Source organism: Dendrobates tinctorius, unplaced genomic scaffold, assembly GCF_039654945.1.
Source record: "Dendrobates tinctorius isolate UK_male_01 unplaced genomic scaffold, ASM3965494v1 ptg000293l, whole genome shotgun sequence".
NCBI classification, from domain to species: domain Eukaryota; kingdom Metazoa; phylum Chordata; class Amphibia; order Anura; family Dendrobatidae; genus Dendrobates; species Dendrobates tinctorius.
Genome location: NW_027361960.1, coordinates 7,621,280 through 7,638,070, shown reverse-complemented (window position 1 = coordinate 7,638,070; position 16,791 = coordinate 7,621,280). Strand labels below are relative to the sequence as shown.

Sequence of the window (16,791 nt, the reverse complement as noted above, 5' to 3'; positions counted from 1 at the left end):
CAGCAAAGCATTTGACAAAGTATCTCATACAATCCTTATTGAAAAAATGACTAAGTATGAAATGGACAAGGCAACTGTTAGGTGGATTCATAACTGGCTTAGTGATCGGACCAAAAGAGTGGTCGTAAATGGCTGCACATCCAGTTGGAAGAATGTCTCAAGTGGGGTACCACAGGGCTCTGTCCTGGGCCCTGTATTGTTCAACATCTTTATCAATGATTTAGATGAAGGAATTGAGGGTAAACTGATTAAATTTGCTGATGACACACAGCTAGGAGGGATAGCTAATACTAGAGAAGAGAGAGAGAGGATTCAAAAAGATATAAATAAACTGGAGAAGTGGGCAGCAACTAACAGAATGGTTTTTAACTGGGAAAAATGCAAAGTACTACATCTGGGCAATAAAAATGAAAAAAGCATATACAGAATGGGAGGAATAGGCCTAAGCAACAGCACATGTGAAAAAGACTTGGGTATACTGATAGATCACAGACTGAATATGAGTCAACAGTGTGATGCAGCAGCAAAAAAGGCAAATGCAATTCTAGGATGTATTAACAGAAGCATACAGTCTAGATCACGTGAAGTCATTATTTCCCTCTACTCCTCTTTGGTCAGACCTCATCTGGAATATTGTGTCCAGTTTTGGGCACCACATTTTAAAAAAGACATCAACAAACTGGAGCAAGTTCAGAAAAGAGCAACCAGAATGGTGACCGGTCTGCAAACCCTGTCTTATGAGGAAAGGTTGCAGGATCTGGGATTGTTTAGTTTGCAAAAGAGAAGACTGAGAGGAGACTTAATAGCTGTCTACAAATATCTAAAGGGCTGTCACATTGTAGAAGGATCAACTTTATTCTCATTTGCACAAGGAAAGACTAGAAGCAATGGGATGAAACTGAATGGGAGGAGACACAGATTAGATATTAGAAAAAACTTTGACAGTTAGAGTGATCAATGAGTGGAACAAGCTGCCACGAGAAGTGCTGAGTTCTCCTTCAATGGAAGTCTTCAGAGGCTGGACAGACATCTGACTGGGATGATTTAGCGAATCCTGCTTTGAGTAGGAGGTTGGACCAGATGGCCAAGGAGGTCCCTTCCAACTCTACGATTCTATGATTCTATGATTTTCCCCTATCCCCATTGTTCTCATTTTATGTATCAACCTTTTGTGTGGCACCGTATCAAAAGCTTTTGAAAAGTCCATGTACACCATGTCCACTGCATTTCCTTGGTCCAGTCCAGAACTTACCTCTTCATAAAAGCTTATCAGATTAGTCTGACAGGAACGGTCCCTCGTAAACCCATGTTGATATTGGGTCATGAGGTTATTCTTCTTCAGATACACCAGTATAGTATCTCTTAGAAAGCCCTCCAGGATTTTACCCACAGTTGATTTTAAGCTCACTGGCCTATAATTTCCAAGTTCAGTTTTTGTTCCCTTTTTGAACATTGACACCACATTTGTTATACGCCTGTCCTGTGGTACCGACCCTGTTATTATGGAATCTTTAAAGATTAAAAATAATGGTATATCTATGACTGTGCTTAATTCCTGCAGTACTCGGGGATGTATCCCATCCAGGCCCGGGTATTTGTCAATTTTAGTGATTTTTAGAAAGATTAAAGAAACATGGAGCACTACTTAAGGGTATATATAAAATAGAATCTAATACGTACAGGAGTGCTGCACAATGCACAGAGAGTAGCATGCAATGATAAAGAGGAAAAGATCCATGCATATAAAGGCGCACACCCAAAAATAGACATATATACAGTACATACAAATATGTGTATAGATATATTGAAATTTTATTGGTAGACAAAAAGACCACAATAAAATCATTTAAAAAAAGGACAAAACACATCACTACAAGTCCCATGGAACAACAATATGTCAAAATACAATACCACACAGAAAAGGTATATACATGTGGGAAAACAGTCCCTAGAAAATAGCAGTGTATAGAAACAGTTTCCTAGTGCATGAGTATAATGCCGACCTGGGCGTCCCCAGGGGGCTGTGAGGAAAGGAACTCTGTATAAAGAATCAGAAAGCCCATAGAGTGCTATGGGAAAGAAAATGTATGTTTGGAAAGATGTCCCTAAAGCAAAGGGAGGTCTCCCTAACGTGCAGAGACAAAAGTAAATTGCAATAGAGATAACGCCAATAGTGTGACACTTCCCATGACGAAGCTGCGGCTAGCAACGATACGCGTGGGGCTCCCCACATCAATTTTGTCCTGGGACCATTGCTCATCTGTTTGGTGACTTGCTGGCTATTTGAGCCTTCATTTATCTATTGGCGTTATCTCTATTGCAATTTACTTTTGTCTCTGCACGCCATTTTTTTCCAAAAAATAAACTTTTATTAGTTAAATACATGTACAGTAATTTGCACACACACTGTACTAATTGTATTTACCACTAACATCTGTATATCTAGCTAGTCTATTTGTATTTACTGTATGTAATCCATGTTTTCTATCCTGTCGGCTCCTGCAGTGATTTTACAGAACACGGCAGATGAATTGCCAGTTTTAATTCTATTTATATGCAATCTAAATACACACAACACATATATATATATATATATATACATACACACACACACACACACACACATATGCAGTATATATATTCTATGTGTATATATCTATTCTATCTATTGTATTCTAACTTGTCACTCTGTGATTATACTTTACGCCGCAGATGATTGCCGGTTTTTAATCTATCTCTATACTATATATATAATAGTATGTGTGTGTGTTTTGAAGAATATTTTGTATGTGTAAATCAGAGAATTGTTGCAAAGCTCATATTAAAATCGCATTGCAATCGCACTGCATTCGGATGTCAATCGGATGCTAGGTGTGAGAAATCGGATTGTACTTGCTTGACACTCGCATTACACTCCTGCGACTCTCGTCAGTCTAGTACTACAAGCATATATACAGCACTTGTATCAGCATCACACTGCTCTGCAGAGACACAGCTATGCTACAAATGCACTGACACTGGTCTGTGCTCAGTACAATAAAAGAAAATTCACCATTTCCATCATGTGACCTTGTTACCATAGCCAACTTGCTGGCAGCATACCGGATTACTGGGAGCTGCAGCTTTAGCCCATAAGTCCCAGAATAACAGAAAATCTTGACCAGTAATAGCATGCCATCGGTCAACAATACAGCGCATGCATAACGCCTTTTTGTATGACCAAACAACTCAATCTTTGTTTCATCAGTTCACAGGACCTTCTTCCAAAATGTAACTGGCTTGTACAAATGTGCTTTTGCATACCTCAGGCGACTCTGTTTGTGGCGTGCTTGCAGAAACGGCTTCTCTCGCATCACTCTCCCATACAGCTTCTCCTTGTGCAAAGTGCGCTGTATTGTTGACCGATGCACAGTGACACCATCTGCAGCAAGATGATGCTGCAGGTCTTTGGAGGTGGTCTGTGGATTGTCCTTGACTGTTCTCACCATTCTTCTCTGCCTTTCGGATATTTTTCTTGGCCTGCCACTTCTGGGCTTAACAAGAACTGTACCTGTGTTCTTCCATTTCCTTACTATATTCCTCACAGTGGAAACTGACAGGTTAAATCTCTGAGACAACTTTTTGTATCCTTCCCCTGAAAAGCTATGTTGAATAATCTTTGTTTTCAGATCATTTGAGAGTTGTTTTGAGGAGCCCATGATGCCACTCTTCATAGGAGAATCAAATAGGAGAACTACTTGCAAGTGGCCACCTTAAATACCTTTTCTCATGATTTGATACACCTGGCTATGAAGTTCAAAGCTCAATGAGGTTACAAAACCAATTTAGTGCTTCAGGAAGTCAGTAAAAAGTAGTTAGGAGTGTTCAAATCAAGAAAATGATAAGGGTGCCCATACTTTTGCACCGGTCAAATTTTGTTTAAATGCAGATTGCACATTTTCTGTTAGTACAATAAACCTCATTTGAATCCAGAAATATAACTGAGTCCATCAGTTATTAGATATATGAAACTGAAATAGCTGTTGCAAAAACCAAAATTGTTATAAAGAAAAAAGGTTAACATTAATAGGGGTGCCCAAACTTTTACATATGACTGTATATATATATATATATATATATATATATAGCCTTTTTTTGCATTTTAAAAATTACAAAAAGGAGAATGGGCTAATGCATAAATTTGGGTACCCTTGGAGATTTGTGTGCTCAGATAATTTTGACAAAGGTTTAAGACCTTAACCCCTTCATGACCCAGCCTATTTTGACCTTAATGACCTGGCAATTTTTTGCATTTCTGACCAATGTCCCTTTATGAGGTAATAACTCAGGAACGCTTCAATGCATCCTAGCGATTCTGAGATTGTGTTTTCATGACATATTGGGCTTCATGTTAGTGGTAAATTTAGGTCGATAATTTTTGCATTTATTTGTGAAAAAAATGGAAATTTGGTGAAAATTTTGAAAATTTCGCAATTTTCAAATTTTTAATTTTTATTCTGTTAAACCAGAGAGGCATGTGACAAAAAATAGTTACTAAATAACATTTCCCACATGTCTACTTTACATCAGCACAATTTTGGAAACAAATTTTTTTTTTGTTAGGGAGTTATAAGGGTTAAAAGTTGACCAGCGATTTCTCATTTTTTTCAACAAGATTTACAAAACCATTTTTTTTAGGGACCACCTCACATTTGAAGTCACTTTGAGGGGTCTATATGGCAGAAATTACCCAAAAGTGACACCATTCTAAAAACTGCACCCCTCAAGCTACTCAAAACTACATTCAAGAAGATTATTAACCCTTCAGGTGCTTCACAGGAACTAAAGCAACGTGGAAGGAAAAAATGGACATTTTAATTTTTCCAACAAAAAATTTTTTTAGCATCAATTTTTTTCATTTTAACGTGGGTATCAGGTTAAAATGGATCATAAAATTTGTTGGGCAATTTCTCCTGAGTACACGGATACCTCATATGTGGTCATAAACCACTGTTTAGGCGCACGGCAGGGCTCAGAAGGGAAGGAGCGCCATTTGACTTTTTGAATAGAAAATATGCTGGAATATTTAGCGGTTGCCATGTCGCATTTGGAGAGCCCCTGTGCGCCTAAACATTGGAGCTTCCCCACAAGTGACCCCATTTTGGAAACTAGACCCTCCAAGGAACTTATCTAGATGCATAATGAGCAATTTGAACCCCCAGGTGCTTCACAAATTGATCCGTAAAAAAATGTACTTTTTTTTCACAAAAATTTTCTTTTAACCTCAGTTTTTTCCACATGGGCAACAGGATAAAATGGATCCTAAAATTTGTTGGGCAATTTCTTCTGAGTGCACCAATACCTCATATGTGGCCATAAACCACTGTTTGTGCACACGGCAGGGCTCAGAAGAGAAGGAGCGCCATTTGACTTTTTGAATGGAAAATATGCTGGAATATTTAGCGGTTGCCATGTCGCGTTTGGAGAGCCCCTGTGTGCCTAAACTTTGGAGCTCCCCCACAAATGACCCCATTTTGGTAACTAGACCCCCTAAGGAGCTTATCTAGATGTGTGGTGAGCACTCTGAACCCCCAAGTGCTTCACAGAAGTTTATAACGCAGAACCGTGAAAATAAAAAATATTTTTTCCCCTCAAAAAATGATTTTTAGCCCACTATTTTTTATTTTCACAAGGGTAATAAGATAAATTGGACCCCTAAAGTTGTTGTCCAGTTTGTCCTGAGTACGCTGGTACCCCATATGTGGGGGGACCACTGTTTGGGCACACGTTGGGGCTCGGAAGGGAAGTAGTGACGTTTTGAAATGTCGACCTGATGGAATGGTCTGCGGGCATCATGTTACGTTTGCAGAGCCCCTGATGTTCCTAAACAGTGGAAACACCCACAAATGACACCATTTTGGAAACTAGACCACCCAAGGAACTAATCTAGCTGTGTGGTGAGCACGCTGAACCCCCAAGTGCTTCACAGAAGTGTATAACGCAGAACCGTGAAAATATTTTTTTCCCTCAAAAAATGATTTTTAGCCCCCAATTTTTAATTTTCCCAAGGGTAACAGGAGAAATTAGACCACCAAAGTTCTTGAGCAATTTTTCCTGAGCACACTGATACCCCATATGTCGGGGTAAACCACTGTTTGGGCACACGTCGGGGCTCGGAATGGAGGCAGCATTGTTCGACTTTTTGAATGCAAAATTGGCTGGAATAAATGGTGGCTCCATGTCATGTTTGGAGACCCCTTGATGTGCCTAAACAGTGGAAACCCCTAAATTCTATCTCCAACCCTAACCCCAACACACCCCTAACCCTAATCCCAACCCTAATCATAACGCCAACACACCCCTAACCCTAATCCCAACTCTAACCCTAATCACAAACCTAACCCTAATCCCAACCCCAACCCACCCCTAACCCTAGCCCTAGCCCTAACCCCATTTCTAACCCTAATTGAAAAATAAAAATATTTTATTATTTGTCCCTATGGGGGGCGATGATTTACTTTTTTTTTATTTTGATCACTGTGAGAGTTTACCACAGTGATCAAAATAAAAAAAATGAATCTGCCGCCGGGAAATGCCGGCGGGCGCACTGCGCATGTGCCCGTCATTTTCCAAGATGGCGGCGCCCATGGACGGGACGGCGGGACACTGGGACGGCCAGAGGGGGTTAGTGAGTATCGTGGGGGGAACAGAGGGAAGGGGGAGGGTGTTATGAATGGGTCACCGAGGAGGAAAAAACCTGAACAAGCCAAGCCCAGAAAAACCAAAGAGGTTGGTAACTATGCAGATTGCAGATCCCTGATCCTAACCACACAACTAGCAGCAGCCGTTGAGCGTACCTACGATGAACCTAGACGCCTTGTCACGGCCGGAGGACTAAATAAGCCTAAAGCAAGAAAAGGGGAAAACTAACTGCCCCAGAGCAGACCCCAAAGGAATAGACAGCCCCCACACATGTATTGATGGTGAAACAAGATGAAAACACAAACACAGGCAGGAAAATAGGCTGAGCAAACGATGGGGCCCAAACTAACTAGAAAGGAGAGGAAAGGAAAGACACTGTCTTCAATCTGCGCAAAACCCTACAAAATAATGTCCTACACTTCTGATAACAAAATTAACCCTGAAGTCACTAGAGTTCTCCCACTATATCAGCACTCTGAAATATTCTGAGACAGAGCAAAAAGAGGCCAATCTAATAAGGGACAAAAAGCAAATTGGCAAATACAGATAAATAAGAGTGGAAATTCAGCACAGCCCCAGCCGGGGCAGGCTGACCACACAAAAAACTGAATAGAACAACAAAATCAAGTGTGAACATTAGCAGAAAAACTTAGCTTGAGCTGACTGGAACAGAGCTGAGAACCAAGACCTGACAAGCAGAAGGAATCACCAGCACCAGAGTAGGGCGACAGCGGTGGCCGATCGCCGCCGTCAGTCGGTGGGGGGTTAACTTAGTGTCTCCAGCCATGTCTGATGCTATTTCAGCATCGGCCATGGCTGGATTGTAATATTTCATCAATTTTTATTGATGAAATATTACTATCGCTCTGATTGGCTGTTTCACTTTTAACAGCCAATCAGAGTGATCGTAGCCACATGGGGGCGAAGCCACGCCCCCTGTGGTGAAGAACAAAGCCCCCTGTATCTGCGGGTCGGGTGACTTTTCATTGACCCCGGTCCCCCGACCCGCAAGGGGGCTTTGAAGTCATGACACAGGGTATGCGTCATGGGTCGGATTGGCACCGACTTTCATAACGCATACACTGTGTCACAGGTTGTGAAGGGGTTAATTAGCCTCTCAAGCTTATGGGTGGTTCACTATCTTTATAAAAAAAACAGCCTCCTCTAACCTTATGCCAAAAAACAGCACCCATGGGTTCTTCTAAGTAGCTGCCTAGCACTCTGAAAATGAAAATGGCGGAGGGCCACAAAGCAGAAGAAGGATAGAAAGAAATTGCAGCTAACATTAACAGTGGAGGTCAAGATAAGGTTTGAAAGACCAAGCAAAATTTCAGTGATAGCTGCTCATAATATTGCTATATAGGCAAATCAAAACCACTGCTTCACTGCAAAAGAACTTCAGAAATATTTAGCAAACTCTTTAGCTGTGATACATTGTTCCACTGTTCAGAAACTGTTCATTGAAGAGTCATCAGACGAAAACGTCTCTTGCATTTTCACCATAAAATTCATGTTCGGAAGTATGCAAAAGATCTAAACAAGCCTGATGCATTTTGGAAACAAGTCCTGTGGACCGATGAGGTTAAAATAGAACTCTTTGCCCACAATAGTCAAAGGTATGTGTGGAGAGAAAAGGGCACAGATCTACAGGAAAAGAACATCTCATCAATCATTGAACATAGGGATGGATCAATCGTACTTTGGGGTTGTGCTACAGCAAATAGCATGGAGAACATTTCACAGGTAGAGAGAATAGATTCAATTAAATTTCAAGAATTTCTTGATGCAAACATAACACTATCTGTTAAAAAACCTAAATGGAACAGAGGATGGCTTTACAATGGCCCTCACAGTCCCTTGATCTGAATATCATTGAAAATCTGTGGATAGATCTCAAAGTAGCACTGTATGCAGGACGACCCAGGAATTTCACAGAACTGGAAGAATTTAACAAGGAAAAATGGATGAAAATCCCTCAAACAAGATTTGAAAGACTCTTGACTGGCATTTACAAAGTGTAATACTTTTAAAAGGGGGGTACTACTAGAAACTAACCATGTAGGGTGCCAATACTTTTCAATCAGCCCATTTTCCTTTTTGTAATTTTTAAACTGTAAAAGATTAAAATATATATATATTTTTGGCCAAAAATACAAAGGAAATGTGTCATCTTTAACTTTAGGCCTTTTAGAGATCATATCACCTTCAACTTGCTTAACTGTTCAGAATACCAGTAATTTTGGCCAAGGGTGCCCAAAAAGTTACATGCCACTGCATAGATACATACACAGAGTGAAAAGCAAAACTTTTATGCAACTGTGGAATACATTCTGTTAGTAGGTTAAAAATGGTGACGTTTTGAACTTTTGACTCTCAGGCTCCATATCTCACCATCCACTACTGCTTCGAACGTGAGACTACCATCATTTTATTGACAATCATCTTGGCTATCTCCTACATAAATTTGACTTGCAACTATTTAGCATATGATTAGTTATACAGATTCTTGTCATGTCACTGCAGTGTTACTGTTTTGCTCCTAAAAATCTACTGTACATTTTAATTTGAATTATTTTGTCAGTATTTTCTAAATCCACTTTGGTTTTCAACACTGCCTGAATTCTCCTTCTGGACATGCTTTCAGTCAGATTCAAACATGTCTTGACCGAAATCCGATCCCAGGCTTCTACTCCACGTTCCCAAAGTTGGTGCATACTGCTTGAATGACTTGGGCATGTATACAGTTATTCTTCAACTCTACCCACAAGTGTTCGATTTGATTGAGGTCTGGGGACTGTGGGGGCCAATACAGTACCTCTACTTCATTAAACCATTTCTTCCCCAATCTCGACGCATGTTTCAGATCGTTGTCCTGTTGGAACATTATGTCGTCCTTTTCATACCCTTTGTACGCGAATATTTTTCGCTTTATAAGACGCTCCGGATTATAAGACGCACCCCAAATTTTGAGGAGAAAAATAGGAAAAAAATCTTTTTTTTAACAAAATAGTGGTGCATCTTATAATCCATGCATCTTATTGCTTACCGGGGGTGGTGATGGAGGAGGCAGGAGTGGAACGTTGCTGCTGGGATGAGGGGGTGTTTTGATATGCAGCATGCCGCTGCGGGTGTCTGATACTGCCGCCGCCCTCTGTCCCCGATGGCTGCCGCCCCGGCGCTCTCCCTGGTGCTGCCGCCACGCTGTCCCTCGGTGCTTGCCACCACTGCCGCGCTGTCCCCCGGTGCCTGCCACCGTGGTGCTCTGTCCCTGGTGCTGCCACCACCGCCACGCTCTGTCCCCCGGTGCCTGCTGCCGCGGTGCTCTGTCCCTGGTGCTGCCACCACCACTGCGCTCTGTCCCCTGGTGCCTGCCGCCACGGTGCTCTGTCCCTGGTGCTGCCACCACCACCGCGCTCTGTCCCCCAGTGCTTGCCGCCGCAGTGCTCTGTCCCTGGTGCTTGCCACCACTGCCGCGCTCTGTCCCCCGGTTCTTACCGCCACCGCCGCGCTCTGTCCTCCGGTGCTTGCCGCCACCACCACTCTTTGTCCCATGCAGCGTGGGGGGTCTCTGCCGTTCCATGCATGCTTTCCTGTGGATTTCTTCCTGAAAAGTGTCCGCCGCGCATTCGCAGATGGAGAGCTTGGCACTGAAATCTCGGGAGATGAGAATTCAGTGCTGAAATCTCATCTCCCGAGATTTCAGTGCCGAGAACTCCATCTGCGCATGCGCGATGATCATTTTCCAGAAAGAAATCCAATGGAAAGCATGCAAGGAAAGGCAGAGCACCCCCACGCAGCACGGGACAGAGCGCAGCGGTGGCGGCAACCACCGAGGGATAGAGCGCGGCAGTGGCGGCAAGCACCGGGGGTCAGCGCGGCGGCAGCACAGAAAGGTATATCCTCTTTGTAAAATGCACCCCCATTTTCCCCTCAAATTTGGGGGGAAAAAAAGTGCGTCTTACAAAGTGGAAAATACGGTAACTCGTTTTGTAGGATACTCACATGTAGCTCAGCATTGAGACGACCATTGATCCTGGTCAAGAATCAAATGCATTTGGCAGTGAAAGAGCCCCATATTATCAGGTTTCCTCCACCGAACTTGACAGTTCCTTCAATTACACAATCAATTATCCTCTTTTTCAATTGTTTAGTTCAGACCCATTTTGTACCCATCAGCGCCTAGTCTATTGACTTTTGTCTCATCGCTCCAAATCAACAGTTACCAATCTTCTACTGTCCAGTTTTCATACTTTTTTGCAAACTCGAGGCAACGCTTCTTGTGATGATATTGAAGTTGAGGCTTCTTCACCTTTTTTCGAACCATAATTCCAGACTTGTGTTGTCATGATCTGAAGTGATCAGACAGTTTTAAAAGCACAGAGTGAACTTTTTTTCCTTTTGGCAAGTTGCCAAGGTGACTTGACTGTCCCCGGTGATGGTTAGTGGTATCGCACCTTAGGTTTTCAGTTTAAAGTTCTCTGTAATTATGATTCAGGTGTGGGGCTCTATAAATGAGTCTCAGGGTGTGCAATCACTGCTGGTGATATTCCTTCATTGATTCATTCATTGATTCTGAGTTGGTGAGAGCCTGGTGGAAGGATGGAGCTGAGGAGGGCTGGCATGGCGTGGTGGGGTCGCAGTGATGGTGTCGGCAGGAAGTGTCTGCATGGACTGGTGGAGTGGCGACTATGGAGAGTGGCACTCACCATGTGGGACTTGGCTGCTGAGCTGGACTCAAACATGCTTGACTTCGTGGCAGAAGCTGAACTCATCCTTGGGACTCTGTTACTAAGCAGCAGCAACTGGTGGTGGACTCTGCTCCAAGGCTGCACTATGGTGAAGGATCCTGTTATGGTGATGGATCCGGGTGGAGGAAGACGCACGCAGGTGGAGGGCTCTGTTGCAGGAGCATAAGCACAGAGCATAAAGCTAAGTGGTGTCCCCCTGTATTGTCTCTTTCCCGCATGTGTGTTATTAGTGCAGTGGTGGGATTAGTTTCCGCACTGACCAATTCCCTAGTGAGGGTTTAGGGTCAGGGCGAGCAAGGGCTTTGAGGTACGCGTGCGGCGCCCGGTGCGGAACGGCATAGGGAACGTTAGGAGTGCAGGGACACTGGCTCAGGGGAGCTCAGGAGGTCTCCACTTCCTTTTTCCCTATCGCAGGGCCCACCATTGTTAATGTTTCCCAGGTCCCCCTTATTATTTAAATTCGCCGTACTGGAGACGGAGTTTCCAGAATTTATATTAACGTGTAATTCCTAAATTCGCCAGGTGGAGGCGGTGTATCCATTTGCACGTTTTATTATTTAAATTCGCCCCACTGGAGGCGCTGTATCCAGGGTCACGTGTGTTATGGGTTCGCCTTGCGGTAACATCTGCGTCCAGACACGCGTGACCGTGACATGTGTAACTTGCGTCACACAGATCTTTATTGGAGGCTTGTGATCTCACTATTACAAAGTATACGAGCCAACTCCACTGCCATGTTTGTCATGCTAGAAGTGATAGAGCTTGTGATTAGCTACATTTTTCACTCCAATATTTTGCATGAATGTCCACCTCTTTGCTTTTGAATGGATGGACAGATATCATTTTGTAATGTCTGCCGGCGCCTCCGCATGGTTTCCCTCATCTCACCATGCAGGGACGCTGGCTTACTCACTACCCTGGCCACAGTAGTATCCCTTTACCTGCTGCACTGTGCTCCGGTAGCACGCGCTTCTCTGCTTTTAAAGGGGCAGCATGTCCACATGGTAAAATGCCTCCAGCTGACAACTAGGAGGCATTTAGATAATGTGATCCCCTGCAAGGTGTCTCCCAGTCAATAGCTGGGAGGCATCTTGCATAAAAGGCACCCTCCCCAATAGGGAGGTGCCTGAGCAACCCCCATAGTTACTCTTAGTGGTGTTGGTGTGTGCAACTGTATTTTGCCAGGTAGGTCTCCCATCCCTAGTCTGTTAAAGTTATTCTCGTATCCTATGTTCCTGTTAGACTACTATAGTTAGTCTCTGTTCCTGTGACCGCTTCAGCGGTATCCTAATCCTGAAACCACGTCTGCGGTACCTATACCCGGTCTCCTGGTCCAGGTGCAGCTAGTCCTTTGTCCCTTTGTCCCTGGTCCTAGTGCTGTCAGCTCCAGATCTGCTTCCTGATATCTACGTGTGTGAACAAGAACCTATCTTCAACATCCAAGTTGTCTTTACAGTTCGTCTGTCTCCGTTATCTGCTTGTTCGTGTCCCTGTGTCAACGAACCTGACTCCTGGGGATCAGCAGCTGCAGTACTGCCTGATGGCTCCTGGCAGCTGAGCTTCTCTCCACTATCAGGAGCTTCAGCGAACACCAGGTAGCTGCTTAGCTACACCACTTCCTAGGCAGCTCCAGCCCTGTTGCCCAGTGTGTCCATGAACTTCGACAGTTTGCTCAGGCTATGGATTTTACTGATGCCAAGATCCCCCAGGCCACGGACCTGTAACAAGATGTCTCCAGTCAGCGTGATCAACAACAAAAAATTTTGTTTATTTAAGGACTGTAAATACCCGCTTGGAGATTCTAAGCACAGCTGCTTCTGCTTTTCAATTTAATCTCTCTAGCAATCCGGATCGCCCTCTGGTTTCAAAAATGGACCAAAGAGGGCACGCGTGAAAGAAAACTTTCGCATTTGTCTCCATCTTTCAAAAGACTGCTCTTTCCTCAGCCTCTAGAAACAGCTGGCCTTGCAGAACCCATGCAAGTCGATAGTGTTAGGCTGGAAGAGCGGCAACAAGAAAGTAGTTGTGCCAAGGGAATGTGCTTTGGTTGTGATAGTGCAGAGCACTTTATTTGTAATTGTCCTAAGAGGTCTAAACTCCTAATCCTGGGGCCTGAGGGTGAAGCTTCCCTAGGTGAGACAGGAGACTCTTCATCACTGACTTTGAACATTTCTTTGTCCTGTGGAGGAATCCAATTCAACGAAACAGCCTTTCTTGACCACGGTTCAGCGTAAAACTTCGTACAACACGCCATGGTGGATCGGTATTGATGCCTTCAGAATCTGCTGAGGATGTCCCCCTTTTCACATCCCTTCTCTTTTGACTTCCTTGGCTGAGAACTCATGAGCTTTTGTTAGATTGGAATTCCGGTAAGGTGCTTCAATGAGGAGAGTCTTGTCACAAGGGGTGTCTGGTTCCTGTGCTTTCAGCTGTGTTGCCAATGTTGCCATATTCTTCAGAATACGATAGTTCCAATGGCCTGATTATTGAAAACCTGCTGCCTGAAGGATGTATCCTAGGTGAGACCAATGTGAAGACTGACCCTGAGAAGGTATTTGGAGTCCTCAGGGCTTGAAGAGGTGACGTAAAGGGGGGTACTGTAGCGTTTACCAGTACCTCCGCCTGGTTCCCCTCCTATTAACATGCAGGGACACTGACTTACTCACTGTCCTGGCCGCAGCAGCATTACTGTTTTCCTCATCAGTGTAAGTAAATGATTTAAGAGATAAAAGTTGGAAATAGCCCAATTTTAAAGGCCCATTTAGACATGACAATTATGGGGGATTAAGCTTTCATAAGAATTTAACTTTGTGATTATTAGACCATATTAAATGCTGTTGAAAATGGAATGAAATGGATGGTTATTTTAAAAGCCCAAAGAAAGACCACAAAACATGCATGAAAGTAGTCTATTTGAACTATGTAGCTATATTTTTACCAAACTAAACTGACTTTTATTTTAAAACAATAGACAAAATCTTACCAGGTTTTTTATCTAACAAGTTGGAAGACCAAAGATCTTGAATTCTTTGAGGAAAGCATTCTTCTAGAGAGTTCATTGAATGAGTAGGTTGATTAACTGCAGCCCATGTCTGAAACTGACTTTGCTGTTCAAAAGAAAATTCAAGATTTAGATCTATATCAATTTTCAATAATAACTATATAAGTGCAACATCAACCTTGCCATATATTGTCATTTACAGCATCAGTACTTGTGTATTACATTGAAATAATTTTTCTTTTAAATAAAAGAATATTGAATGCAATATTACAATATTCCTTTACTTCTTGAGTGTAGCTAATTGAAAAACAATTTGTTGATAACATTTAAACCTATAGTAAGGTTAAGCTCCCACAAAGAGTGTTTGATGAGTTTTTGACCTTGTACATTATCTCAGTGCAAAAATGTAGATTACAGTTCCAGCAAAGTGGAAGGGATTTATAGAAATCTCATGCCCAATGTCCTTTTGCTAAAGGGGTTTTCCAGTCAAAACCGATAAGTTTGTAGTCAATCTGTGTGACTGCAGACTTATGAATCCCCACAGTGGGTTTCAGACCCGGGACCGGAAGGTATGCATGGGTTATACAATCAAAGAAGAAGATTGTCAAGCTCCACGATGTAGTGAAAAAATAAGATTCCTTTTATTCACTTCAATCCATACAAATGTGAGGTTAAAATGCCAGCACAGAAGAAACAAATGCTTGTGTTCTCAACGCGTTTCTGGTGACTTCGAACCCTTAGTCATCTAAGGGTGCGAATTCACCAGAAATTCTGGCATTTTAACCTCACATTTGTATGGATTGAAGTGAATAAAAGGAATCTTAGTTTTTCACTACATCGTGGAGCTGGACAATCTTCTTCCTTTATTGTGCAACTCAAGCGCCCTGACATGGCAGTCTCGTGCTCCAATGCCAAAGATGCCTTCTCTGGGGAGCTGGATTTTTTATTGAATGCATGCGTTATACATACCTTGGCTAGTGGGCACAGCCAACTCCATACACTTGTAAGTCTATGCCGCGACCCGTCAAGTGGCGCGGCCGGCCAATGGGCATGCCCCACTAGAGTCCGCGCCTCGCTTCATACAAGTGCAGTATTCTGCACTCACTGGCCTGGGGTGTGTATAACTCATACATACCCTCCGGTCCCGGGTCTGAAACTGGCGAATCCACGCAGCACACAATGTGTGCACTGTGGGTTTCCTAAGTCTGCAGTCACACAGAGTGACTGCAGATATATCGGTTTTGACTGGATAACCCCTTTGAGGCCGCAGCAGTATTTTGGTCAGTATTTTGCATGAGTTTTTTATATCAAAACTAGGAGAGGAAAAATCTGAGAAAAAGTATAATAGAAATCACATGCACCAGTTCTGCATTTTTTATCCCAAGTCCTGGTTTTGGCTTACAAATACTGATGTGAAATACTGACCAAAATGCTGCCATGTGAATGTGCCTCAACACTACAAACTGACTTGTGGTGCATTTTTATATCTACAAAAGGTGAATCTCTCTTGCGGGTACGCTGAGTTTCCTGTGCAAATTTTCTCATTGAATTGCATTAGATGCTGAAGATTCACAGTTAAAAATACACAAATTCCTTTTCAATACGTTTCTTCAGTGGAAACACTCTAAAAACACACATAACTATATTTAGGCTAGTTTCACACTTGCTTTTTTTTGCAGCGCGTTTTTCCCGCAAAAAAACGCATTGAAAAAACGCATACAAAAGCATACAACTGCTGCGTTTTTTTCAAGCATTTTTATGAGCATGCATGAAAAAAACGCAGCGTTTTTATGCGTTTGTATGCGTTTTTAGTGCGTTTTTACCGCGTTTGCGTTTTTTTCCAACATTAGGTGGCCCCTCACACTAACCCAAACCATGACTTTACTAACCCTAACCCTGACCCTAACCCTAACCCTAACCCTGACCCTAACCCTAACCCTAACCCTGACCCTAACCCTTAACCAAATCATACTTAACCCTAACCCAAACCCTAAACCCTAACTAACCCTAACCCTAACCCTGACCCTAACCCTAACCCTAACCCTGACCCTAACCCTAACCCTGACCCTAACCCTAACCCTAACCCTGACCCTAACCCTTAACAAAACCATACTTAACCCTAACCCTGACCCTAACCCTAACCCTAACCCTGACCTTAACCCTAACCCTAACCCTAACCCTGACCCTAACCCTTAACCAAACCATACTTAACCCTAATCCTGACCCTAACCCTGACCCTAACCCTTAACAAAACCATACCTAACCCTAACCCTGACCCTAACCCTAACCCTAACCCTAACCCTGACCCTAACCCTTAACCAAACCATACTTAACCCTAATCCTGACCCTAACCCTGACCCT

General features: G+C 43.0%; 1 protein-coding gene across 3 annotated transcripts in view; it reads right to left on the bottom strand.

Moving 5' to 3' along the window:
• FMN2 (formin 2) overlaps positions 1–16,791 on the bottom strand; it is a 631,532-nt gene that overhangs the window by 512,163 nt on the left and 102,578 nt on the right. For all 3 annotated transcript variants that reach the window (XR_012226894.1, XM_073560097.1, XM_073560098.1), the window contains exon 3: positions 14,413–14,536. Coding sequence is in view for 2 of the 3 variants with exons in the window: in XM_073560097.1 (XP_073416198.1) it covers positions 14,413–14,536 (124 nt within the window). In the remaining variant the exon portion in view is untranslated. The remainder of the gene's footprint in view (positions 1–14,412; positions 14,537–16,791) is intronic.